General features: G+C 39.4%; 1 protein-coding gene across 2 annotated transcripts in view; it reads left to right on the plus strand.

Annotated features, from left to right (window-relative positions):
* Positions 1 to 26388, plus strand: part of LOC118338182 (pyruvate carboxylase, mitochondrial-like) — a 314296-nt gene that overhangs the window by 42587 nt on the left and 245321 nt on the right. For both annotated transcript variants that reach the window (XM_035675438.1, XM_035675439.1), the window contains exon 10: positions 15109 to 15227. In XM_035675438.1, the coding sequence (XP_035531331.1) occupies positions 15109 to 15227 (119 nt within the window). The remainder of the gene's footprint in view (positions 1 to 15108; positions 15228 to 26388) is intronic.

The raw sequence follows: 26388 nt of genomic DNA on the forward strand, positions 1-26388 counted from the left end.
CACACACACACTACAAACAGTGTGCGGACTCACACACACAACAGCAGTCTTATGAAGTAGTAAACCCATTTCTGCCCTGACTACTTTTTGGAAGGAGTAAAGGGAGTGAAAGAGGGAGAAAAAAGGAGGGCTATGGGAGGGGTGTAGGAAGGAGCGAGATGGAGGGGGAGGCATCAGTAGGAGGGAGGTTTGCTTGGAGTGGAGGAAGCCACGGCGAGAGCATAGGTGGTAGAAATAAATAGCATTTGGCCTGATTTTGGCTCCAAGTTACTAATAGTGTATCTCCACTGAGAATAGATTTGAAATGTGTTTGTGTGTGGGATTCAGTAGACACACCTCTGTGAATAGACAAACATTAATCTTTGTTTGCGGCTGTGTGTGTTGCTTTTATCTGTGTATAGGCATGGACGTGCCTGCCTTTTGTCCAGCTGTGTGTGTTGTGCGGTGCTCTTTGATCATTGAGCAGCTGTATTCACTCCTCCTTCTCATCATTTCATAGACAACAAGCTCATTATGCTTCCATTAACTGCTGACAGAGTGAAGGGTGAACGAGGGCAGAAAGGGAGACAGAGGGGACTGAGAGAAATAAAAGCAAAGTGGGAGAGAGAGAGGGGGGTGGGGGGTCATGACTGGCTGACTTACTCAGAAATGAGAAATAATACCTTTACAATATCAAGAAAGATTTGGAAGAGAGATGAGCGTAGAATAGGAGAGGGTGAACAAGGTGAAAAGATGGATATGAGATCAGGGAGGAGCAGTGGAGAAGGGGGAAGCCTTAAAATGTAGCAGGGTGCAAGTAAGATGTGAAAAGAGGGATTTAAGAAAAGTGGTTGCAGTCAGATGGAGGAGTAGTGGGAGGCTTTCAGAATAAGACAGTCTTTTCATTTCGACCCAGAGCATGTGAGATTACTTGAATTCACCACACACTCATCACTTTATGGGATATATATAAAAGTTTCACTTTATCAGCAAGTCTCAAGGTCAGCAAAAAACCCTAACCCTTGGGAATGATTACTTTCCAAATGTGATTTACCACAGATTTTTGATTACATGATGAATGATGCAGACACACTCTTGATTTGAATCGCCTCAACATTCCCGCATGAGAAAGGCATTATATTCAAAGACACAATGAAATGGCGTCTGTACTTTCTTATGATTATTATATTATTTCCTCTCCTAAAACTGGTTGTAACAGTGAGCGATCAGTCCAAACCGTAAAAGATGTCTGCTGTGAAAAAGGTCTGTAGGATATCTGTAAAGGGAAAAACAAGTGACAAAAATCTAATTCATAATGTCCTTCAAAGGTAACCTCTGTAGATAGTTATTGTTGTTGTTTACATTCATCGTATCTCACTAAAACGGCATGTTAATGCCACAAAATGTCGATCAGTTTTTTTTCCAAAGATTGTTCTTACAGTTTACTAAAAAGTGTTTGTAATGCTTTTTAGCGCGTATGTTGTTAAGGGTATCTGCAGCGTGACGTCATAATGAGATTACTGTAATAAACGTATACGTAACCTTACACTGTGATTCAAGATTCAAGAACTTTATTTGCCATTTGTGCTTGCACACATAGGAACTCATGTGCGGTTGTTGCTCAGNNNNAAGACACACAAGGAAGACATAAATCTATCTATAAAACATATACATGTGGGGGCAGCTATAGTTGCACTTGACCCCAGGAAAAGTGGTCCTACACAGTCAGACCAGCATGAAAGCACCACTCATTTAGAAATGGAGAGGTGGCAGATTGAGCAGGTGGAGGAGGAATAGATTGAGGGATAGAGGCTGAGGCAAGCAGACCGAGCTGGGGACAAGGCTTGCACAGTAAATGGGCAGGGAATCAGAAAGATGCTTATAAAACGTTATGGTCTCGTATGTCGCAGAGGTCTGAGAGAGATGAGGAGGATAGCGTGAACGAGAGATGGAAGGTAGAGGGGTCTTGTAGCTGGAAAACTTTGCGTGCAAGTGTTTGCTTTTTTGTTTTGTCTCTTGCTTTGATTTGGTTACTTGTATTATTTGTTCTTTAAGTCATTTGAAAGAGTGCATAAAATCCTTTCCTTTCCTTACAGTAGTTTAGTCGATCCTTTTTGAAATAATAATACCCTATAGAATTGAAGTTTCCAAGCATTAAAAAAATGTGAAAAATATTTTCGACCTTTTTGGCTTGGGTGCAGCGATATGAAACAAACATTTCCACATGTGGAAGTCGGCTGTCAGTGACATTTCATTAAAGGCCAAAGTTGAAGACATGAGATTTCTGCAGGAAACGGGGAGAAGAAACTTGAAGGTGATAGAGATAGGAAACACAGGTGGACAGGGAAAGGTTACGGGGGCAAGGAGGTAAAAGAAAAGTATAGAAAATAAAACTGTGGCATAAGATATGAAAACCATCCACACATACACACGCGCATACTCTCACCGTATACAATTTATTTCATGGCGTCATAAAATGTGACAGTTTGTGTTGCCTTGCTGACAGCGAAGCAGCCCACAGAAACTCTGAAGCGTGCAGCGTTATTTTCAGTACACCTCAAGTTATGGCGGCGCTTAGCACTTTAATGTCTTCTTCTTTTTTTATTTAATTGATAGAAAACATTAGATTTTATGACCCCACAATGCTGTGTGTCCACACGTGGACTGTAAATTCCTGTTAGTTGTCTTCTGTGGCTGTATTGATTTAAAATCTGTCTGTATTGCCTTTCCCCTTTCTCTCTCTCTCTCTCTCCATCTCTCGAGCTTCTGTGTGCGCACTTTATGGCTGCATTGCTTTCAGACTATGTACAACTCCCATTACACTGCGGGCTGATGGCCTTACAGCTTTCATACGGTTCACGGGATCTTGCAGTAATGTGAGAAAAATTGACTGATCGATATATATTTTTGTATCCACATCACTGTTGAGGTTTTATGACTGCGAAATCTCGTTTGTAGCTACAGAATAGCTGATTTGTTTGTCATAGAAATGGCTATTTGAAAGCACAGAAATAATGCAACATTGTTTGTTGGAAATCTCCGTCAGTGCATCTAAAATTCATTTTGATGGCCATACGCTTTTTGTCTGTTGCTCTATTAGCTCTTTGATGCACTTTTTGTTCTCTCACAGTTCACATCTGTGGCATTAACAATGAAGCCAGTGCCAATCCTCCATCCCTATTTAGTCCCTATTTAGTCCCTGGTAAACATGCACCTTGTTACAAAATGTGATGGCATTTTTTTTCTACATGTAACTTTCATGTCTGATTAAGAAACCCCAGTCACTTTTACTGGATGTCTTCAATCATATTGGGTCAGCCTGTAATAGTTCTTTAACACTTCTGTAACACAGCAAATCTCTGAATTGTATGCTGCTCTATTAAGATGAAGGCTGCATCAACACAAAGTTAAATATTTCACAAGAGAGATAAAATACATGCCTTCTTTGCCTTAAATGTAGTGTAATATATTTCTACCTTAATTATTTCTTAAACATAAAGAAAATGAAATAGGAATTAAACAAGAGTTGTCATTCAGTGTCTTGCAATTCTATGCCTATGCACTGTCACACTGTAACTGTACAGTGGGTAGGATTTAGTGGCATCTAACGGTGAAGTTCCAGATCGCAACCATTTGAATCCCGCTCGCCTTCCAAGCGTGGTGACAGGCCCTATCTAGAGCCAGTGCTTAGTTTGTCCATTCTGGGCTACTGTAGAAACATGAGATTTCAGGATTGCAGAAAAAAATGTGTGCATGCATCTAAAAAGCCATTACTTGAACAGGTATATCAAGCCAACAATGTTAGGTATTCCATGTCTCTAAATGGCTATTGTTGCTCCATGCTGTGATCTTTGTCTGCAGTTTAGCGTCATGAGTTGCGTGTGTCATGTAGAGTATGCGTGCGGCTTCAAACCTTTCAAATCTACTGCTTCTTGTGGCCCATCATTTCATCACTCTTACATCACACATTTCAGTCACTATTTATCCCCAGGCCTGTTAGGTTCTCTTGCTGTAAATCCACAGGTGCTTTGATTTTGCTTATAGCTCTTCAGTAGATCATTCTCTATTTATCTGTCTCTTTAACTCATTCTTTTCTTCCATCTAGTTCTTACTTTGTCTCTGTTGTCCAGCCAACTGCTGTGTTCACCATCTACCTTCCCTCATCATGCCATCTGTCCATCTGTGACCTTTTAGCCATTAGTCTCTCTTGACACTTTCTTTTTGTATATAAAACAATCCTTAGTAGCAACTCTGAAGCTTGACAAAAGTAAAGAAAGAGGAAGCAAGTGATGAAAGTGGAGCAAAGGATGACTGCCACATACAGAGAGATGGCGGTGGGGTAAAGAGCTACTTTTTGACTTGTGAGGAAGAGAGGGAACAAGATGAAGGGAGAAAAGGAAAGGATCAGAGAGCAGTGAACAGAAGGAGGGTGCAGCAGAAATGAAGAGCTCTCACTTCAGCATCAACTGTTTTATTTATATAATATAGGTTTGTACCTTTTTTTTATTGGTAGTCTGGTGGAAGTAGTAATTAATTTAGGTTAGTAATTTATTATTAGCCATGCTTGTAGCATGACTCTAGAGAGGCAATGTTGCTCATTCGATCGAGCTGCTGCTTTGGTTCAGACTGAAATATATGAACTATCAGATGGATTGACATGAAGTTTGAACAGATATTCATAGTGTGCGGAGGATGAATCCTAATGACCTTTGGTGATCACTTGACTTTTACTCTAGTTCTGCTATGATTCTGCCATTTTCACCAAATTTAATGGCAATTAATGCAGTAGTTGTCCAGACATTTTACTAAAAAACACTCATACCCCCTCAGCATAAATTGACCAATACTGTGGTTCATGTCTACATACTCATAAAACGTTTCCATCAACCTCAGCTGCACTTTATTTATTTCTAATTAACACACGTTAACACGCTAAACATCAGCAATGTCATTGTGAGAATATTAGCATGCTGATGTTAGCATTTAGCTCAAAGAATCGTTGTGTCTAAGTACACCCTAACGCAGCTACTGGCTTGGCTGTAGACTTTTAATCTTGTTAATTTTAAAGTCATGTCAGATTCTGTAATATCAGACGACTCGGACTTCTTCCAACAAAACTTAACTATATCTCAGTCATATTATGAGTGTTCTTTTACTTTTGGCACACTTAATTCTTTTTTCAGCTGTATGTTTAGACTATTTTTGACAGCTTAACCACAGAGAAGAGCCTAGATCCCCAGAATTGAATCCCACAAGGCCACAGTTGCAAACATGTTTTTAGCAAAGCTTGGGTGTTCTGGTCCTAACCAGGCTCAGCAAACACTTACATTGGGTAATTTGAGCATCTATTCAGGAGGGAGTCTTATCCCGACTCAATACTCCAGCAGAATTAATGACATAATAAGTAAAATGTCCAATTACAGGGCCCTCTTGAGTAAAACCTCTCCCATGAGAATAGAAATAAGTATCAATTCATTGTTTTATCACTCCCATTCAGATCTGTGAAAGCCTTTGTATCCCACATACTCGTCATGAAGTATGTTTGGTCATCATATTTGTAATGGGAAAACAAACATGTTGTCCTGCTCATGTTGAGCAAATTTAGCATAAAAATGAGGCTGCAACCGTGGAAAACGGGTTGTGGAGAAGGAGGGACGATGAGCAGAATCTTAATTACAGAGGCAGGCGGTAGAAGTTGAGAGTATGGACAGGCATGATTGAAGGAGAAAGAAATAAATGATGGACTTAGAGCCTGAAGAAAAGCTGGAATGAAGGGATGAATACATGAATTGGTAAATGTGTGGAGGGATTCCGGTCAAGCTCCTTTCCATTACAGCTGGGATGAATATGAACGTGTGGGTGCATATGGGACTGAGTGTGTGTAGGTGGGTTTGCACATGCATGCTGAGTTTTGTGTGCATTACTGTGTATGTTTTTTTTATTTTTTATTTATTTTTGGTTGTGTGCTCGGGTGGGTGAGCACCGCTGCTTTGGCAGCTCCCTGCAGCAAAAGGATTAGAGAGGTGGCACTGCCGAAATGGAGCTGAGCTATTTGTGAGCGTGCATGTGTGTTTGTGTTATTCTGTGGTTGTATCAGCAATGAATCGGATGAGAGTTGTGTGTGTCTGGAGTCTGAAAAGGGAATTGGATCAGATTACAGCAAACTCTTGGCACCAGATTAACTCCAATCCCCACAAGAGAGGAAAGAAATGAAGAAAGGAAAGAAGAGAACTGCATTTAAAAGAGAAGAAGCAGCGGTGATGTTTAGATGAGAGGAGGGAAGAGTGAGATGTACTGAAGGATCTGGTTATGTAATAACTGCAGGGGTAATGTGACTGTGTGCCTCTAAAGTTGTTGTATCACCTTTTAAAACAGCATTTCATTTTCAGATTGTAATACCCTTGTGTATTATACACAAAGAGAAACATGTCTTTATGATAAGCCTCTATTTCATGGCAGTGATGTTTCAAATTGAAGGCCACATTTGCCCTAAACTCTGTTGCTGTCATAAAGATAGCAGCACTCCTTCCCCCTCCTCCTCCTTACTATTGTGACTGTGTGCAGTTGTCCCTTGGGCTTCACTGAAAATTAAGATGTAGGGATTTTTCCACCTCATCTGTGTTTTACTCATTCCACCCAATGGCAATGCCAGAAGCTTTCCCTTTAGTGCTGTAAAGCAACCCTGCAAGTTCCCTATAGGATAGGTTAAGAAGTCTCTTTTTCAATGTACATATGGGCATGTGAGTACTGTATAGCATTATTGTTGCTATAATTATTCCCCTGTCCACACTGGAAAGAGAGCTTGCTTTTGGACTTAACTCATCCTCAGCTCTTGGACTTGTCCTGGACTCAACGGGGGTGGTCTTACAGCTCCAGATCAGCTGTGATAAAAGTACCCATATCATCATAAAAACTATGTAGTTTCATTGATTTAATTTAAAGGATATGGCTGGCTTAAGTCTATATATTTTTCTTTTTGTCAATAAATCAATAAATCACCATGAAAACACCCATACTGGCTTCGCTTTCCTGTCTGGGCAATGGGCTCCAAGCCCATTCGTTCCATAGGAAATGTATAAAAATATGTTTGCCAAGATTAAAAGAGGAGTATAGAGTGCATTTGTTTGGATCAATACACATTTGGTACACTAGTGAGTATTTTATAGGAGTAGGTGTATGGGATTGAAGCTAAATAAACAACTGTGTCCATGTTTATTATACTGAAGGAACATGTCCCAACGTGCAAACTCTTTTTAAAAGACAAAAAATGGTGCGAACGATCAAGGGAGAGGACGTGTACTGCATAAAACAAACCCATATTTTGTTTCTCTTGTGAGACCTCCCTTACATGGCACAAATATCTCTTCGATGTCCCCACAAGTATTTTAAAACCTGCATTCTCAATGTCACCCCGCAGTAAACTGACAAGCCATACTTCACCACACACACACAGACATGAAAGCACACACTGATGTGACCAGACATAGCCATTTAACAGGTCAGTACCATCGATTGTACGATTGATTTGTTTTGTTCCCTCTGCTGTGCGATGCATGCCACACATAAAGGCGAAGACCATGTACCACATTACTCTGAGTGCCCCTGGACATTTCATGACCCAGGATGCACTGCTTTTTGGCTGGTGGATGTGGGGCATTAAGGGGAGAGATGGCAGGGGACTGGACTGACTCTGTGTGTGGTGTGCAGTGAATCATCTATATTGTTGGTCCTCATAGGATTTGCATGTGGTGACAACAATCTGGCAGCAACAACCTTGAGAAGAAATCATTATTCCTTTTTTAGACTAAGAGTAAGTGTAGTGTGAGTGCCGACCCATGACCATTGAGAGCGTTTGTGTGTGCATGGTGGTATTTGGAGAGAATTGTTTTCAAAGCAGTGTTGTGGGCTCAACTTTAATTGAAAATCTGTGAAAGAAATCTTGAAAGAGTCTTTTTCCTTCTCTCCATGACTAATCCAAGCCAGGTTTCTATGTAGTCGCTTGTTTCTGTACTTTTGAGTTCAAAGACTAAAATGATTGTTATGCTTAGCACCAGCCCTCATCTCTCTTCTTTGCCTGTGTGTCCTTGCAAAAATGAAACCTCAAATGAAGATGAGGCTCAGAATAAATACATTTCTACACTCATGCAGTCTTCATCAGAGCTAACCTGACCCAATATTTTGCTGGCAAGAACAAGAAAAAAAAAAAATAAAAAATGCAAATAATAACTTGACTAATTAATTGTCAAATAATAAGTATTGGATACACCTGCGCACACTCTGAGGGATGAAGGTTTTTGTGTTTAAAAGTAGTATTTTATGACACACAAAAGGCAGGCACTGCAGTGACTGCATGTTGTATTATGAAATAAATTGGGGTGAAACGTGGTATTATCTATGGCATCTTTATTCTGCTGCATCAACGTAACAGTGGAGTAACATGGCACTTCGTCACCCGTATGCACACATTAAGGTTAATCACAAATTGCTGAATCAAACATACTGAGGCTTTAAGTGCCAAAAGGGATCATACTGATAATGTTCCGACACTTACAAGAGTCGGTGCAACTTAGATCCCCAACATCACTCTGCTTAGGCAAAGAAGATAAAGATTAGACAATGTGCAGTGCCAGCAGAAAACATGACTACGCACACACAAAATACTCATGCAAACAAAAGGATAGTAAGAGCACTTCTCAAAACTGCCTTCTTTAATCTTTTCCATGTTACAAAAGAGAATTGTAAAGTACCCCTCGGCAATGAACTTGACGTACCAACACTCGGAAACTCTCTGCACTTTGTCCCTTTGCTCTCACACAAACTTACAATATGTATGCAAACATGACAAATACCTAAGAATGTGAACAGAGGCTGAAAGATCAGTTCATGCAAAAGTGGCCTCAGAAGTATGATGTTGTGGGATATTTATGTAGAATTTGTAGTTGAATGTAGTTTAGACTACATTTAAACTTTGTTGTCATGTGTTGTATGAAAGCCTAAAGTACAGTCAGGCTGTTTGTCATTTTAGAGTTAACACCACCAGAATTCCTAACTGGAAGATATAAAGGGCTGGATAGAAACCGGAGGGTCCGCAGCCTGTCTAATGACAATCGTTTGGGAGACTAGTATCATATTTTGTTTGAATCTAAGAATATAAGCATAATTAATTACAGCACTGTTTTTCAAACTTTTTACCACCTTGGAAAAAAGTAGGCTCCCCAAGCACCACCATTATGATTAATGTTAAACGGTAGCATAGGCTGACCATATTCAGCTATAAACTGTACCTAATACCATTATTTATTGCTAACTGTTAGAGCTATCCATCTATTGCAATCTTATAGTTTAAGTATTTTAATTCAAAATGTAATATTTTAGTATTTTGATATATATATCGAACTCTAAAAATTAAAATTAAAAAAATAATATAATATATGTTATATATTATTTTTTTTATTTTTTATTTTTTCTTCTGCTTACCCCTAGAGGCAGCTCACATACCACCAGTGGTACATGTACTAGAGTGGCTTTTTTGAAGAACGTCTTTATTTGTTTAAGTAACATTTGTTTTACTTTAGCTCTGTCATTTGCTGTTGTTATTACTGTATATTCTGTTTGTGTTCCACACCATGTGATCATGGTCCTAAGTTACAGTCATAAATGAAAATACATGTAGAAAAGGCAAAATGTGAGATTCAACTAAAAATATATATATATATGTGTAAAGGTACAAAAGAAGATATCAAATTGCTGAGAGGTACAGCGAAGTCACAAGGGAAGGGCCTTCTATTATGACCTGCACAGATACGCACCAACAGTTACAGCCAAGATCCTCTTTGCTCTCAGAAAAGCTGGAATTCCTTGACTGCTGGAAGGTCTCCTCTGCAGTGTCTTGCAGACTAAACTAAACTAAACATTGGAGATTTTGCCATAAAATAATTCCACAAACATCCCATTCCACCATATATCAGGGACACACTGATGTGCATTCCACCTCAGATGTGCTCAGACTGTGTACGCTGCTGGGGTAAACTAAAGCTACTGAGTCATCATGAGACTCTACTTGTCTTGTGATAATTATCCTCCTGGAAATAATTATTTGACAAGTATGTGGCCATGAAGGATGCAGTGGTCAGCAGCAGCATTTCCAGCCCCCCCCCCCATCATCTCTCTGCCACTATACATTCCTTTTCATTATTGCAAAGACTCATTGATTTAATGTTTGCCCACCTCTGACTTTGCAATCAGCAACAACAGAGACTACAACAGGATCTGTAAGATCAAGCACATTTGTTTTTTCTTGAATCACCCAATTCCTTGATTGTGTCCCTGCTGTACCTCACCTTGTTACAGACAGGAGACATGAGTGAAATCTGTTGTAGTCTTGTGTGCAGTCACTAAAATGTAACTAGCCTTGAGGATCTCAGGCAGCTTGGAGAGCACACACTGCGCACTTTCAATAACGAAGGTGAAAAAAATGACCACTCTTTTGCAATCTGGGTCTTTATGCCGCCTCTACTTTGCTCCATCTTGTTGATAAATTATTTCACCCAACGTTTTCCACTATTGTGAACTCTTTGAAAAATGTTCTGGCACAGCGAGGCGCTAAGGAGCAAAAGGGGGGAAAAAAACAGTCAAGGGTACTCATTGAATTTGAATTTTGACATCCTGTAATAATGTTTCACATAAATGATTTCAAGCTGAAGTGCTTGGAGAGAGAGAGAGAGATACGCCAGGAAGAGGGACAGTCCCTCAATCACTGAACCTCTGCTATTCTTCCCTACCCTGATTACTCCATCTAATCCACTCTTTATCACCCTGTACTATATGTCTTTGTCCTCTCTCTCCCTCTCTCCACTCCATCCGAACACGCTGATTCCTTGCCTCTGTCCTCATTTGATCCATCCATCAATCGTTCTTTAACTCCCCCTCCTTCCTCCGTCCATTTATACTCCCCACTTTTTTCTCCCACTACTCATGAATTGTTCTTAATGCATTTTGTTTCACTCTCTTGCTCTCTCTGTGTCGTACAGTGCCAGCTATCTGTCTCTGTCACTTCCTATTCAAAGCTATACACCAGTGTACGTTCATCAGTGCTGGGATTGTTTGAGCTCAAACGCACACACAGCTAAATGTGTGAGTGCACATGATGCTTTTTAAAAATACTATTATACTACTAATACAAGAGTGCGTGTGTGTTAGTATGCGTGCATGCGACACCCCAGCAACCTCTCCTTGTGCTAGTACAGCCCATTGACTTGACTGTCAGACCTTATAAAACAGTGACTACTCAATCTGTTACACTGGCTGCTACTTCACTCACTGACTCAGTGTGTGTGTGAGTGCAATATGGAGTGACACATTTTGGTGTGTGTGTGTGTGAATTTCCGTTTGCTTAAAGTCTATGGAAGTGTGCTTGCCTTTATGACCTTGTGCATGTGAAGGCTAGAGTGTCTTCTACGTCTTTCACTGTTACAGTTCAGTATCAGCGAGGCCTTGGGTACTAGCTACATGTATTTGTCATCAGAGGCTGTAAAGAAAGCACACACACGCAAGCACAGTGAAATATTTGGCTGCACACAGAGAAGGTTAAGGGAAAGGTGACTCAAGCTGCAAATTAGCATTTTGTGTGCAAGTGCATGTGTGTGCACAGAAGAGTAGCCTAGCAATAAGCATATACAGTCACTCTATATGTGGACTGCATATAGACATACACATACATTTGTATATAGTACACATGCATATGGATTTGCACTTTTGTTTGTGTGTGTGTGTGTGTATTTGTGAGAGAGAGATTGTGTTTTCGGATTCCTGAGATCCAAGGGTTCTGTATTAATCATCCCAACAGCATAAACAAACAAATCTACAGAGCTCTTGAGTGTCTAGGTGCTTTGTGTTTTATGTCTTTGTATGTGCCCTCCCATATCCCAGTATGTATGTTCTCATACAGTTTAGTTTATTGATCTTGTTGTGTGTGTGTGAGAGATTCCTTAATGAGTCTCTATGGTAAAACCTGAGAGGAGCTACAGATGCCATAAATGGGACTAATTTCTCTCTGTAGAGAAAACTCTACTGACTGATTGTCTCTGAATATTTTTACAAAGATGATGTTTTACAAGGTTACAGTGAATATTAATACGTGTGTTTCATGTGGGTGTGTGTACTGTGCTCCTGATCTGTGTCTAATTTCCTCTTGAGGTGAATTTTCTTCACATCTTACTTAATTATACTAGATATTAGCGTATTTAGACACTGACACACTCTGAACAGGTGTTATTTTACTAATTTGTTTACATACCTGTATATTATCCATGATGGATTGTTCATTTTTGAGCATTTTGTTTAGGTTGTTTTGTTTATGAGTGAATGCCAGATTCTAATAGCTGCAGTTTTAGCTTAGGGCCATCTTTGTCTCTGGAATCCAGCCCTCTTTATCCCTGTGTGCATTTGATTGTCTTGACAAATGTTGGAAATCAAAGCTGTCCTTAAGGCACTTGGCTGGTTTAACAATTAAAGACTAAACATGCATTTTTCTGTTAAAGATGGAAGAAATTGGTTTGGGTCATTCACTTCTCTTGGTTTGTTCACCCCTGAGTTCCACAAAATGCTCAACACTGCACAAAGAGGGTAGAAGAAACCAAAATCACAAAACTGTCACCAGCAGTTCATCAGATAGTCTTGGATATTTTTCAGATTTACTTCTTGGGTTGCTCACATCTGTGATAATTAGATTTGCTGTTCTGTGTTTTGGACATTTGATTGCATGCAGCCCTCTAATTTCATTCTGATGTTTGGCTGTTGCTTTCTTCCAATATTTCCTTCCCTCAAAATTGGGTACGTTTCATAATATGGCAAATCTTTGATTATAGGAGTAATCAGTGATGTGGCTGGATCTGATCTGAGGAACTTGAGCTGTTCTGATTGTGGTTAAATTGGTGAAAATGGTTGGGACACGGTTGCGATCAGATTGCTTTGCTCAAATCATCTGTGTAATTTGTGAAAACCTGCCTAGTCTCAAATTTATAATGATAATAATAGTACACTTTATTTATATAGCATTTATATAGCAATTACACTCTGCTTGCAGCTCCCAATGGGCAAAATTAAACTGGAGCTGAGACAGCCCACAGTGGAGTTTTGAAGGATGAGTATGGATAACGCTGGTGTTGGTCTCCCTCACAATTATCATGTTTTACTCCGAATGCAGGCATGTTCAACTAAAGAACATAAAAAACACAGAACAGCCCAATTGTAGCAAAGCATAATAATTACACTAGATTAGATGTCTAAATTTAAAAAAAAAGGGGTGCTACATAAGACTGAGTCAAATTCCACCAAAACATTGCAAAGACATAGCAGCAGTGTGTGGGGGAAAATAATGAACCATTGTAACAGCCATAATTAAAATGGACATTCAAATCTAAATGGGAATGTTCAGTCATCTGCACATAATGAACACGTATAATTAAAACTGAAAAGAATATACTGAGTTAAAAAGGAACTGTCTGAAGAGGATGCTAGAGATTGGATTATACTTTGTTATTGTCTGGCAAATGAAGAGTAAGTAATAAAAGTAGCCATTTAATTGTTTTAAAAGGTATAAAGAGCAGTGCATTGTGTTTTTAAATGCTACATTTGAACACCACAGTGCTGATTTAAAATGAGAACACTTCTGTTCCAGGAAGTGAAAAGCATCTTTTGGAAGTCAAAGATGCTGTTTGTAGCTCTTTAAAAGCTTGTTACAAACTGAGTCATCTCTGAACCGGCTGTCAAGAACAACAGTAATGATCCATGTGCCTCAAAGATGTACAGTAAGCGGTTTCAGGTGCTGGGCTTTGCTGTCGAGAGATTTTTCCATCTTATTTGAGTCAGCATTACTTCCTTGTGGTCCACTGAACTGGTGGCCCCTATGTATTACATCTGCCACTATATTGTGAACCATACAGGTCCAGTCTACACTGCTATGTGATTTTTACTGTTCTGTAGATTACATTTCAGTCTTGTATATTGACATTTTCATTATTTATTAAAAAAAAAAAAAAAAAACCCCAACTTTTTTAGAGTTTCATGTTCAGTTCAACAAGCATACAGGAAGGTACAAGAAATAGTCTATGTTGCAGGTAAATCACATGTTACATAAATTCAGCCTATAAAATAATAACAATAACATAGGGCTGCCGGACTTTGTGAACTGATCTGCTTCAGTACGTAGAATACTTGTAAGGTATACCAAACCAGCTCGAATATAACTTAACAGAAGGGCCCTTCTCTGGTCCCCTGTAATAATATAATATTTTCCAGCAGCTAAAGTAAGAATATTATATCATAACATTTTGCAAGCTACAGTAGTTATGTTGCCAGTTGGAAGTCCCAAAATCAAAGACATAGAATTCATTTCTAAATCTTGGTCATATAGCCCTTCCATTTTGCATTGTATTCCATACCAATACTTCTGTAGATAGGCCATGTGTTTAGGTACCAATTTCAGCTTTACATTTTACACAGAGGCAAAAGCGAGGGGTTAAAAGAGCCTGCATTTAGAGGATATATGTATTCTATGTACAAAGTGATTACGTTTAGTTTAAATAGATAATTTGTTGGTGTAACTAATCCTATCAAAATAAATGTTGGCCGATATGTTATATAAACCTAATTTCTGAGCAAATTAAGGCCCAGTATTTCTACCATGTTTGCACTGTGTGTCATAGTTTAGAGGACATATTATTGTCCCTGCACACTGAGACAAATTCTTGTGTAATTGTTTTACCTGACACTGATTGTGATTCTGATTGCAGTGTTGTAGCTGAAAGATAGTGGAGGAAAATGGGCTTTTATGATGCTGAGCTTTCAATAAATCCCTGTTGATTAATGGTCTAATTATTGCATTACAAGAAAATGATGAAAAATGCCCTACTCTCTCTATACAAATAAAACACAAAGCTTATTCTTTCCTCATTTTATGTAGTCATATTTTAATGGAGAACAGACAGTGAATTCTTTTGTCCTTTTGTTTTCATGGATCATTAACATGAGTGAGTGCTCCTTCTCCAGTGTTTACACAACAAACATTATTACTAATAATGTTAGTTCAGAGCTCTAAAATTGCTTTTTTGACATGTTGTTTTGCTGCAGGTGGGCTACGAGAACGCTGGTACTGTGGAGTTCCTGGTGGACAAACACGGCAAACACTACTTCATTGAAGTCAACTCTCGACTCCAGGTTGAGCACACGGTCACCGAAGAAATAACTGAGTAAGTAGCGTAGCATGTGTTTGTTTGGTATCCTCTGTCCGCAGACAGGTGTGCATCTTCAAGGTTAGATGGTTACCACTCTGAAAAGTTGCTGAAGTAGAGAGTGAAGGTTTGAGCTATGGAGGGAGGTGCAGCCAGAGTCAAAAAGAGCGCGGGTGGTTTTTAAAGTGTGTGAGAGAGCGGCAAGAGAAGAGAGCCCGAACAGGTGGAATCAGTGAAGAGAAAAGCCGAAAGATGAGGTCAGAGTGAGAGAGGGCGAGAGACAATGGGAATGAAGGAGAGTGGCGAGAAAGAGAGAGAGGATAATGAAAGATATAAATAGCATTCCGCTCCACTGATGACCTGTGAGATTTGCTCGGCTGAAACAACACAGATGGGTCTCAAATAATACACACACCAGACAAACACAGAAGAACCACATGGGTGTGGGTGTATAGGTCCTTCAGTCACACCCAGACCTGTAAATCTTTGTTCAGCTCTGACGCGTAGACAACACAGAAAACTACAATTATACTAATTTATATTGGATTTCCAGCATAATAAACCCAATTAATGAATTAAGCTGACAGACTAACAAATCAGTGCAGCTAATACACAAAGTGGTGTGCAGGGGGGACTGTTGCAAGGAAGCAAAATGATTTCACCTGTTCCTATAGCAACCAAACATGACTGACAACTTTGTTAGCTGTATTCTTTCGCTGCTTTGATCATTTGGCTTCTTTCATCTTTTCTGTCTTTAAGTCTTTGTTTTTCTTTAGTTTTTTTTCTTGTACACAAAGGGGCTCTTTGTTCAACTTGCTTAATTTGCATTATACCACAGTGAGCTAAATCGGCTCTGGGTAAGTGGAAAAAAACATCAGTAAACACTGAAGTCCCAGCGATCATCAAGTGTCAACAAAAAGTGGATTTTGTTTTCCCAAACCATTAATGTGTGTTATTTTGAGAAAAACTGTCTGCTTATAAAAAATATATCCTGTCAGTTAAGGTCTTAAATAATTATGCTTGTCCTAGAAATGTTGCTAATCTGATTTATTATAATAATGATTATTTATAAATTTTGATTTAATTCTTTCTTTGTAGTTGTAGTCTGTAGTTTTTCCATGTCTTCTGATTTAAATGACGACGTACACCTGCCATTCATTTTTCACCTGAGTTGTGCTTTCACCCACTTGCTGAATGCTTGGTCTGGGCTCAGAGGTGGCAGTGGTAGCTCAGTGTGCTCTGGGTTGAACTCAATTAAGGAAACATGTTATTAACTAAATTGTTTATGGATTAAAGCCCCTTGCCACTCTCAGTGCACCCACACAGGTCACTTACTTTGGCTGATTAGACAAATTTCAAGGATTGTGTGAGCATGTATAAACCTTCTGACTCTCATGATAGCTTTGTTTTTTTTTGTTTTTTCTGTTATGGCAGGACATATTTCACCTTTATGATTCCACAATGAGTCCATGAAGGACCTTAGCCATTTCCCAACATAGCTCCACCCAAGTTTTAAGCAGCCTCAATAACTGTGAACATATGTGTTGGTGTGCAGGTGCAGTGAGGAGTGTACAAACAAAGGTATACACGCCTCTCATAAAAACACAGCGTATCATTGGGGCCTTCTGAAATGCATTTAATCAATTTTCTACCTCAAATCATTTGCAAAGTCAATTCTTTTATTCTTATTTTTTATATTATATTTTGAGCTTTACACAGCTAGTCATCTTCTTGTCTGTCTTTGCTTGCAGCTGTAGATAAGTGGAATAGTGTGTTGAATTTTCTCTATAAATGCCTGTTTCTTTACATTTATCTTACTCTATGAAAAATTAAAATACCGTGGTTGCTTTTAGGAAGCAATGATGTAGGAAGAAGATGGGATATTTAACTATCATAAATCATGTATTTCAAGTGTACGGAGCAGATATATCTACAATGTAAACCTTCTAGAATTGCCCTCCTTTTCTATTACTGCTGTTGAATGTGATGTCATATCTAATATATTTAAAAATGAAAAAGTGTTAAAATGGGAGATAAGGGACACTAAAGGACTCAGGTAATATCATACCAATATTTTCACCCTGTTGCAACTCTCCAGGGATGTCGTGCTGCATTATTTGTGAGAACAAAATGAGATGGGGAAGATCTTGACTGCACGCTGCGCATCAATAGATGTTTCTTTATATTCTGCCTTTGTGCCACCACAACCTTTGCCTACCATCCTTTTGTTCTTTTATATCTCTCCTCCTTCTCTTTTATGCACCTTTCTTTTCATAGTGAGACAGTTTTTTACCTGCATTGACACACACACTCAAGCGCACACTTACCCTGCAGTGCCAATAAGTTGATAGAAAGTCATTCTCATGTATTACAGAACCACTCCACTCCAGTCCTGCACCAGTTTGTCATATCCTCTTTGTCCTGCAGAGAAAAACTCATATCACCGAGGAGATTTGATGTTTTGGGAAATTGGGGTCATTTGAATTGGCAGGAGAGCAGTAATTACTTGAATCTGGGCAGCGTCCTGCATGAAACGGCACATGCTGAAAGTTTCAGCTGTCATGAGCAACACTTTTCATTTGCACAGCTTTCATTATAGGTTGAGGTTCAGTTCCAAGCAACCACAGCTGAAGAGTTTCACGCCTGGAAAAAGAACAAGTCTTTCCAACAGAGACTCCATGTGCATCCATCTAAATTGTAGGGGAAATGTACTCTTTACAAGTATTACATTTGAGTGTGAGTGACAAAAGTGGGAACCGTATTAGGGTTTTACTGTATTTGAACATTATGTCCATTAGTCTTTCAGCTTTTCCGTTTCATTCGGCTGCACTCCCAATCTCTAAGGTTTGTGAGCACATTCATCCTTGTTTTTGTGTGTTTGAAATCGACTGTTTTACTAATAGACTTGTCAGCGAGGTATTCTTCATACCAAGTTGTGAAACTCCCCTTTTAAACTTGCCGTTCATTCCCCAGCTCTCCGCCTTACCACACCATTTTTCAGCAGTTTCATCTCTCTTGCCTAATTCCTTTTTCATCAATCACTCCCCTCATTCCCCATTTGATTTGTTAACTTTCTCTGTTTCCAACCTGGCTGCAGTTGAGCCTTGGCTTCTTTATCTTTTATCTTCATTCTCTCTTCGTATTTCTAATTTATTTTCTTTCCTGTGCTGCACATGCAGCCAAATTCAAACATTTAAGTCAGTGTATGTCTGAGTAACTGGATTTGAAATTAGCCATTCAGGCTCTCCAGCACTCCCTTAACTTGTCGTTCATTCTTCACCCATTCTCTGTCAGTTTCTCCCTCTGTGTGTCTGCCGTTCACTCTGTCACTCCCATCACTCCTTCTCTCCCCCTCTCCTGCCCTCCATCTTCTCCAGTCTCATTCCTCTCTCCTCTTCCTTCTTCACCCATTCTCTGTTTCATTCTCTTAGCCCTTTATTTTGGTATTTGTATTAGACTCTCCCTCTGACCCCTTGCTGTGAATGCATAGGTAGTGTATTGCATTTTCTTAGCCTTGTTCTTCTTACTCCTTCTTTCTCACCGTTTTAAATCAAATAACATGAAGTGGTTGCCATGGATCCCGTATAATGAATCTTAATGACTTTGGTGATCCCCTGGCTTTTCCTCTAGTGTCACCAGTTAATGCACTTCACTCTGGTAAAATGTTTTAACATGCCATTAAATTAAGTGCAGATATTCATGTTCTCCACAGGCTGACATGTCATCATTCATTTGACATTGTCCAATACTTCTGACCAATCTACAAAACCTAATGACATTCCCATCAGCTCTAGAAGTACTCTGTGTTCGCTGCTGATTTGCATGCAATCAAATGTTTACATACAAACACGATAAAGTAAGAGGTTGAACATTGTAAACGTTACACCTGCTAAACATCAGCCGTTTTAACTTTCTCACTGTGAGCATATTAGCATGACAAACACACCCATAGCATTCATTTTCATTTTTTATATTTACTTCACCTTGACTGCTAAAGATCAGAAACTGCATTGTATCATTGTAAAGATTGTAAAGTTTGGCCACCTTAATATTTGGTTTTCTTACAATGAGCATAACAGCTTCACAGAGCTGCTAGCGTGGCTCCAGGCTCTTCTACCTCATTTATACCTGTTATAACCATGCAGTCTGTATTTTGGATGTCTTGTCCCCCTAGCTTATTCCTGTCCCTGTCAAATCCAGCTCTGATATATATAAGGTTTAGGAAGTAGCTGATTGCATTGTAATCCATTTGGGAGAGTGTTTCATCACTAACATTAACTCTTGTGTCTTTATTTGTCCTTCAAGGGCCAAAGAGGGGTCCTGTTGCTTTAATAGGCAGTGTAAATGGTTTATGATATGGCCCCCATTCTCACAGAGCATTGCGAGTTCTCTGATAGTCCTTTGATGATAGGTGTCCATAGATCTCATTGAAATCTTTGAATTGTTTTTGTCACTTTAAACTTTTTAATTTCATTATAATTTTGCCTTAATTATATTAAGTAATTAATATTTAATTTTGTAAATTTACTGTATATATTATATATTTTTTTTTCTTGACCTGGGACTTGTTGGTCTTTACTCGGGACTGTACTCTGTAAGAGCTGACCACAGTGCAGGCAGAATTGAGATAACCAAAATGCTTAATACCAGGTGTGAATGCAAAGTGCTGTGATCAGATACCCAGATACAGATTGCATGTTAGTCCCACCTGCAAATGGGCTCTTAGCCTTGTTTTCCCCTCAATTAGATGCTCTCAGGAACAGATTCCCTCACTTTGATTTTGTGTGTGTGTCTGTGTGTCTGTGTGTGTCACTGCTTGCTATGCGGTTTGATCTAACTGTTACTAATAGGATGCTGCCTGTAGTGAGGGTCAATGTAACGCACACTCTCACACCTTCAGGTATCAAAGTCCCCTCTCTCTTCTCTCTCCTTAATCCATCCTCTCTTTCTACACATCCATCCATCTCATCCTTCATTCCTCCCTCAGGCTCTCCCCTTCATCTGTCTGTCCTCAGCTGACTCACTGCATCCATCTTTCCACCTCTGTCCATCTCTCCATCCACTCTTTCTCTTTCTTCCTCGCGCCATTGCCTCCTGTTTCGTCTCCCTCTTTCCCTCCACCGTCCTTTCAGCCCTGTCAGTTTCTCCCTCTGTGTCTGCTGTTCACTCTGTCACTCCCATCACTCCTTCTCTCCCCCTCTCCTGCCCTCCATCTTCTCCAGTCTCATTCCTCTCACCCCCCCTCTCCATCTCATCGTTGTCATTCACCCCTCTCATTCACATTCATCCTCTCTTCTCCCCTTTCCCCATCCTTGACATCTGTCTATTCATTCATTCACCCCCCCGTCCTTTACCTCACCTTTGCCTCACACTTCATCTTTTCTTTGTCCCTTCATGAACTTGTCCTTCTCCATCCTTGTTCCCTCCATCTGCCCTCTTATATCCTGCTGTCTTGTCACTATTCACATCCGTCTGTTTCACTTGCTCCATCCTTTCATCTATTTGTAGAGGCTAAAGACAAAATGATAACGAGCTTAAAGGAGAGCTTTGAAGTAATTAAATCACATTTGCAAAGGCCAGCACACAGCCAAGCATTAAGTCAAATCCTTTCTGCATTTGCTTTGATTAGCACCCATGTAAAAAACATGGGGCCAATAGCAATAACGTCACATGTGACTTAAAAAATCTGATGATACAATCACATTTTTATTTAATGCTAAAATATAACATATTTTTTTAATAAAGATTATTGTTAGTTGGACAAGACAAGATGACATTTTACAATAAACTGAAAAGTTAATTTGTTAAAATGGCAATACTGTTTCTAATTTACTTCAAATTCGAGATCTAGAGAAATAATGGACCCTAATAGTGAAAGAACCTCACCTCAACACTGGCTGCAGCTGGATGCTCCAACAGTTAATAAGCTGCAACAGTACAGGTTCATGTAATGTTTTCCTGCCTTACAACTAATCTCAGAAAACAAGCTGTGCACCAAATCCATACTGTTATACCATACTAAACACGAAGAAGAAGCATTTGAGTATATAGTGTGTTTACACTGGAAGTGACAAAATAAATGTACTCAAAAGCCCGTATATCTATTTAAAAAACCTTTTGTGATGTTGGTGCAGTACACAATGTAATGCACAAAGGAAATGGAATGAAAAATAAATATAAATATAATATGAAAAATAAAAAGTCTTAATGGAGGAGTAAGTGCTGCAGGAGCACATAAATGACTACCTTTCTCTTGGTGAAGAATAAGCATAGTAAAGTTGCAGTTGGATTGATGTCTGATGGTGCAGCTATTGTATAATTTCTAGTCAATATTAAACAGCCTGACTTCTCCAACAGAGAAAATGGCGTACTACAAGAGTGTATTGTGCATACTTTAGACAGTATGTACTGTAAAACTGGGACACACATTTCCCACCTTTGATGATTACAAGACAGTTTGTGATCAGAGCTGACAGCTAGTGTGGAGTATAAGACATATTGATGCACAGACCAGAGACTCAATACAACCATACTCTACCCAATCGGGTTAGACTATATGATTTAGACCTTTAGAGTCTGGTCTGGTCTACCAGGAACTTCAATAATTTCTTTGGCATTTCTGCAATCTTTTGTTACTTATTGAATGGTATACGCTGATACTAGCAGGCTAAGTTTCCAAACTCAAACTGCCTTTTGTAAAGAGGAGCTGCAGTTACAAGTCTGAACTTACCACCTCAAACTTTACACAAAACCATCTCAACATTTATTTTCCTCTTTTCCATATGTCCTCCCACCTTTCCTCCTCTTCCTCTCCTCTGTTCCTCACACTCCCCCTTCACTGTTACACTGATACTGTTTCTTCGTCCTCTGCTGCTCTTCTCCCTCCACCTTCTCTAGATATTGCTTTGATTGTTGTGTCATATCTCTCGCTTTTCTACAGCAAGCCTGACAAGGTATTTTTTTTGACTGAGAAGGCATCCTGGCACTTTTCACTGCTTCTTTTGCGTCTATCTCTCTCTCTCTGTGTGTTGGTAATGGGTGCGTACACAAGTGTCAGTGAGGAGGCGGAATACCACAATCTATAATCAGAATGAATGCACTGGCGTGCGCGCAGACGCACACACACACGCACTCATTCACAGATGAATACAAAAATACGCCCCCGTATTCAAAAAATTTGATGTCTGAGGCATCGACAAAGACACTCATACGCTTGCACAAGGAAAAAACATTGCACAGAAACATTATACAAATACCTATTCATCTGTCTTCCTGCATTACTGAATTCCTGCACAATAGAGGCCATTCTGTCTGTGTCTACTTGATTGTGTATGCAATAGACAAAATGTGAGATACACGCAAGATATATTTTGTCTAGGAGGCCCTGTGTGTGTGTTTGAGAGAGAGAGAGAGAGAGAGAAGGGGAGATGCTTGTGTACGAGACTCTTGTTTGTTTGAAAGGCATAAGCGTGAGTGTTTTTGTGAGACAGGGAGACCGCCTCTGCATTCCACTCCAGCTCTGCCTTTGAACTTCTCTTCTCTCAAGGTTCAATTTGTCCATAATTTAGCTGTAAACGATCTTTCCTTTGTGCATCGAGTGTGTGTTTGTCACTGGCAGCGTGGATTCAGCTAGTGTGTGCGTAGTGAGCATGTTTCCGTCAAGGGACATTGCACATTTTGTTAGATTGGTGGACAGGAGTCTTTTAGATCCTAAAGTGATGTAATTATACCCCCAGGCTCACGCTTGTGTGTGTGTGTGTGTGTGTGTGTGTGTGTGTGTGGGTGTGTGTGTGTGGTGTGTGTGGTGTGGGTGTGTGTGGTGGTGTGTGTGTGCGTGTGTGTGCTGAAGAGACAGTGAGAGATTGTGTCCCTATTTAGATGACATGGCACAAGGATAACGTGCTCTCCCCTTTAATGTGGGGCCATCTGAGTGTGCACATGTGTCAGGTGTGTTAAGTCCAAACTTTCAGATGTGCCTCGCCAGGAAATCACAATAATTAAAACATATCCCACTGTTTCACCATGTAATTTTTTGCAGACCTATCCAGTTCTATCCAGTTCTGTCCAGTCCCGATACTTCCTCTAAAACGCAGAAAACGGTTGACAAGTCAAGCATGTTCACATCTAGGAAACAATTACTTTCCCCCAAAGGCAGTGCATACACTGAGTCTGTGCACCGCCCCATCAAGCTCCATTAATTCAAATCCTAGCAAACAATTTCTAAACTTATACCTAACTTGAACCATGTGTAACCTTTATTACCTTAGACTTACTATTTGATTTATGGAGCTTTTTGGGAACACAGTAAACACTGGTTGTTTTAATCTGAACCTTCCTACTACTTGTTTTTTCTGCACAGACGCGTGGCTGCTGACCAACTGCTTTCATTAATGCTCTGGTAATTACATTATTGAATGGGGTCAGGTGTAATTTAATGCCTCAGAAGTTTCAAAGTTCATTCTTCACCTCGGACACTATGCTGTCTTTGTCAACTGCTTCTTCCAAGGTTGAATTAAATCTAAAAATATTTAATTTTTGAGCCAACATAGACTAGGAGTCTCAAAAGCTCTCAGTATAAAAATGGAATTGACATCATTAATTAATCTACTGATAAAGATTTTTTGATAAGATCGAACAGCCTCAGAACAGCCAGTAAATTGACCTTGAAGTGAGATTGTTTTATCAAAAGTTGATCGCTATAAATGTGTCTTTTTTGCACACACTTTTATTGTGAAAAAAATGTGAAAAGAGCATAAGCATGTTTAGAGGCTCTAAATGAGATTTGGTGCTGTGTATGCACTTTTTGGAATTGATGCAGTTTTATTTACCCATTTTCTGATCCTTGGTTGTCTCTGTTATCATCTTAAGAAAGCGATCTCCAAAAAATATCTTAAAGAACTTTAGCAAGAACACGTGACTAAAACAACCTCAACTCAGGGTCCACTCACACTCTTCATTATAAACAGCAAAATAGTGTCAATTGTGTCACAGTTTTTAAGAACAGTTGCTGCAAAGTCAGGCATTTTTGGCTGCAATGATCTAAAAAAAATCCCACTACAGACGCTGGTGGAAAATTAAAGGAATGTTGAGCATACTTGGCAAACAACAAAAGTTAAGCCACTCCCAGCTAACTGGCCGGTCCAATAAAATGATTTGGCTCATGATGTTGACATCAAAATCTATACCCTCCAGCAAACCAACACAAGTTACTTAATACAGTACACACTTAATACAGCTCAGTAGTAGACTGTGTTTGCATGCTTTCCTTCTGATATAGGATGTCAGGCACATGCTGAACTACAGTGGGTTGTGGGAAACTCATGTATTATATTTCAAATGAGAGTGACAGGCCATGATTTACTAACTTAACTTGTATTGGATGTCGGCAATAGAATTGGATTGACGAGGGCTTTTGAGGACAGATAACTACATTTTGGATTGAACCCATGATATTTTGTACAGCATCTTTACTTCAGTGTTTTCTTGCCAGTTTGTTTCTGTTCTTGGCAGGAAAAGAAATGCCTGTGAAGCAGCTTTTAACCCACAGGAGAAGACAATGGAACTTTTTCTACTGCAGTGAACTGATAAATAACATGTTCCCAAAGACAATCGGCATAGTACAGAGAACCAAATCTTTAAGGCCATTAAACAAACTGTATCAAATCCATCATAGAGATGCTGGGTGACTGGTCAATGCTCATTTTAAAACAAAAATCCAATAGTGTGCAGATATTATATTGACAGACTATGACAGCCTTAACTGTCATCTGCATTTATACCACAGCACAATAAAGCAGTCCTTCTGGAGTGCAGATAATAAACCTGTTCATACATGCTTGTGTTGAATGTGATTAAATGTAACGTTTGAGTCATCTCAGGATAAGGGCACTGCATAGACAACCAGTATTGATTGCTTTAACAGTGTAATATTGATTGTCTATATTGTAATATTGTAACATAACTGGATGCCTCACACGTCCATTTTTCCCCATTGAAAGCCAATGTTGGCTCGATCGAGTGGAATGACAAATGTCTGATTCCGATTTGTAATAAAAAAGTAATTACTGTATCTCAGTTTTGTTTTAGTGATGTTAAACAAATCTGCTGCACAGTCTTCAGTGAAAGTGAGGATAAAAATTTGGACTTGATATTATCTAATACTTCATGTTTAATAGTGCGATTTTTGCTGGTTATGAAAAAAATTGCTATCATTACATCCTTGGTATGAGCCAAGTGAATAGCCTGCCATGTAATATTGCTGTTTGGAAGTGTGTGTGTGTGTGTATATATGTGTGTGAGATGCCTTCATTGCATTTAGCTGTAAATACAGCTACTAGATGAGCAGATGAAGAGGCTGCCATAAAGTATTGTTTTTAGAAGCGCTGCAGCACGATTGTGAGTGTCTTTACAACAGAAAACAAGAGCATTTTCTTGCTTTTATTGCTTTTATTTTGACAATTTATCAGATAAAAAGCAAGTGTTTGTGAATACATTTTGATGTATGTCAGGAAAACTGAGTTAGCATTGTTTTAGGCTTTATTGCTTTTTAGGATGTTTGCTTGAGAGAGAGTGCAACACACGTTTTCTTGCTTCTTTAGCATGTGGATATGTTTGCACATGCATCAGCACTTGCGAAAGAAAGAAAATGTGTGTGCTGCACCTGGTTATTTGTCTGTTTAGGCGAGCTAATTAGTCTTAAATGACCACCCTCCATCTTCATCAAGCTGCGAAAGAGTGACAGAGAAGGGAGCTGGAGTGAGGAAGACAGAAAGAAACAATGCCTCGCATTAATTGACAGAGGGTCTGACAAACGAGGGGTGGAAATGGAGTGAGGGGAAGGGACATGAGGTGAATTAAAATAAGAGTGGAGCGACCCCGAACTGCTGAAGGAATAAAGCACAGCAGCCCTGCCGGAGCAAAGTTTCAGGCCTGCGTTGGTTAGATATGTTTGATTCTGCATTAATACATTTCACTGTGAATTCATTTCACGTCTGCCGCCATGCATTGTAATGCCTTTTCTCTATGCTTTAATTTGTCATTGAGCCTCTTTTTTAATTTCCACTTGTCGTGCGCTTTCGTCTTCCTTTTTATTCTACACCGTCTTTCTTTCTTTCTTTCTTTCTTTCTTTCTTTCTTTCTTTCTTTCTTTCTTTCTCTCTTTCTTTCTCTCTTTCTTTCT

This window comes from Morone saxatilis, unplaced genomic scaffold, assembly GCF_004916995.1.
Source record: "Morone saxatilis isolate NCDOM2014 unplaced genomic scaffold, NCSU_SB_2.0 Contig4, whole genome shotgun sequence".
NCBI lineage: Eukaryota > Metazoa > Chordata > Actinopteri > Moronidae > Morone > Morone saxatilis.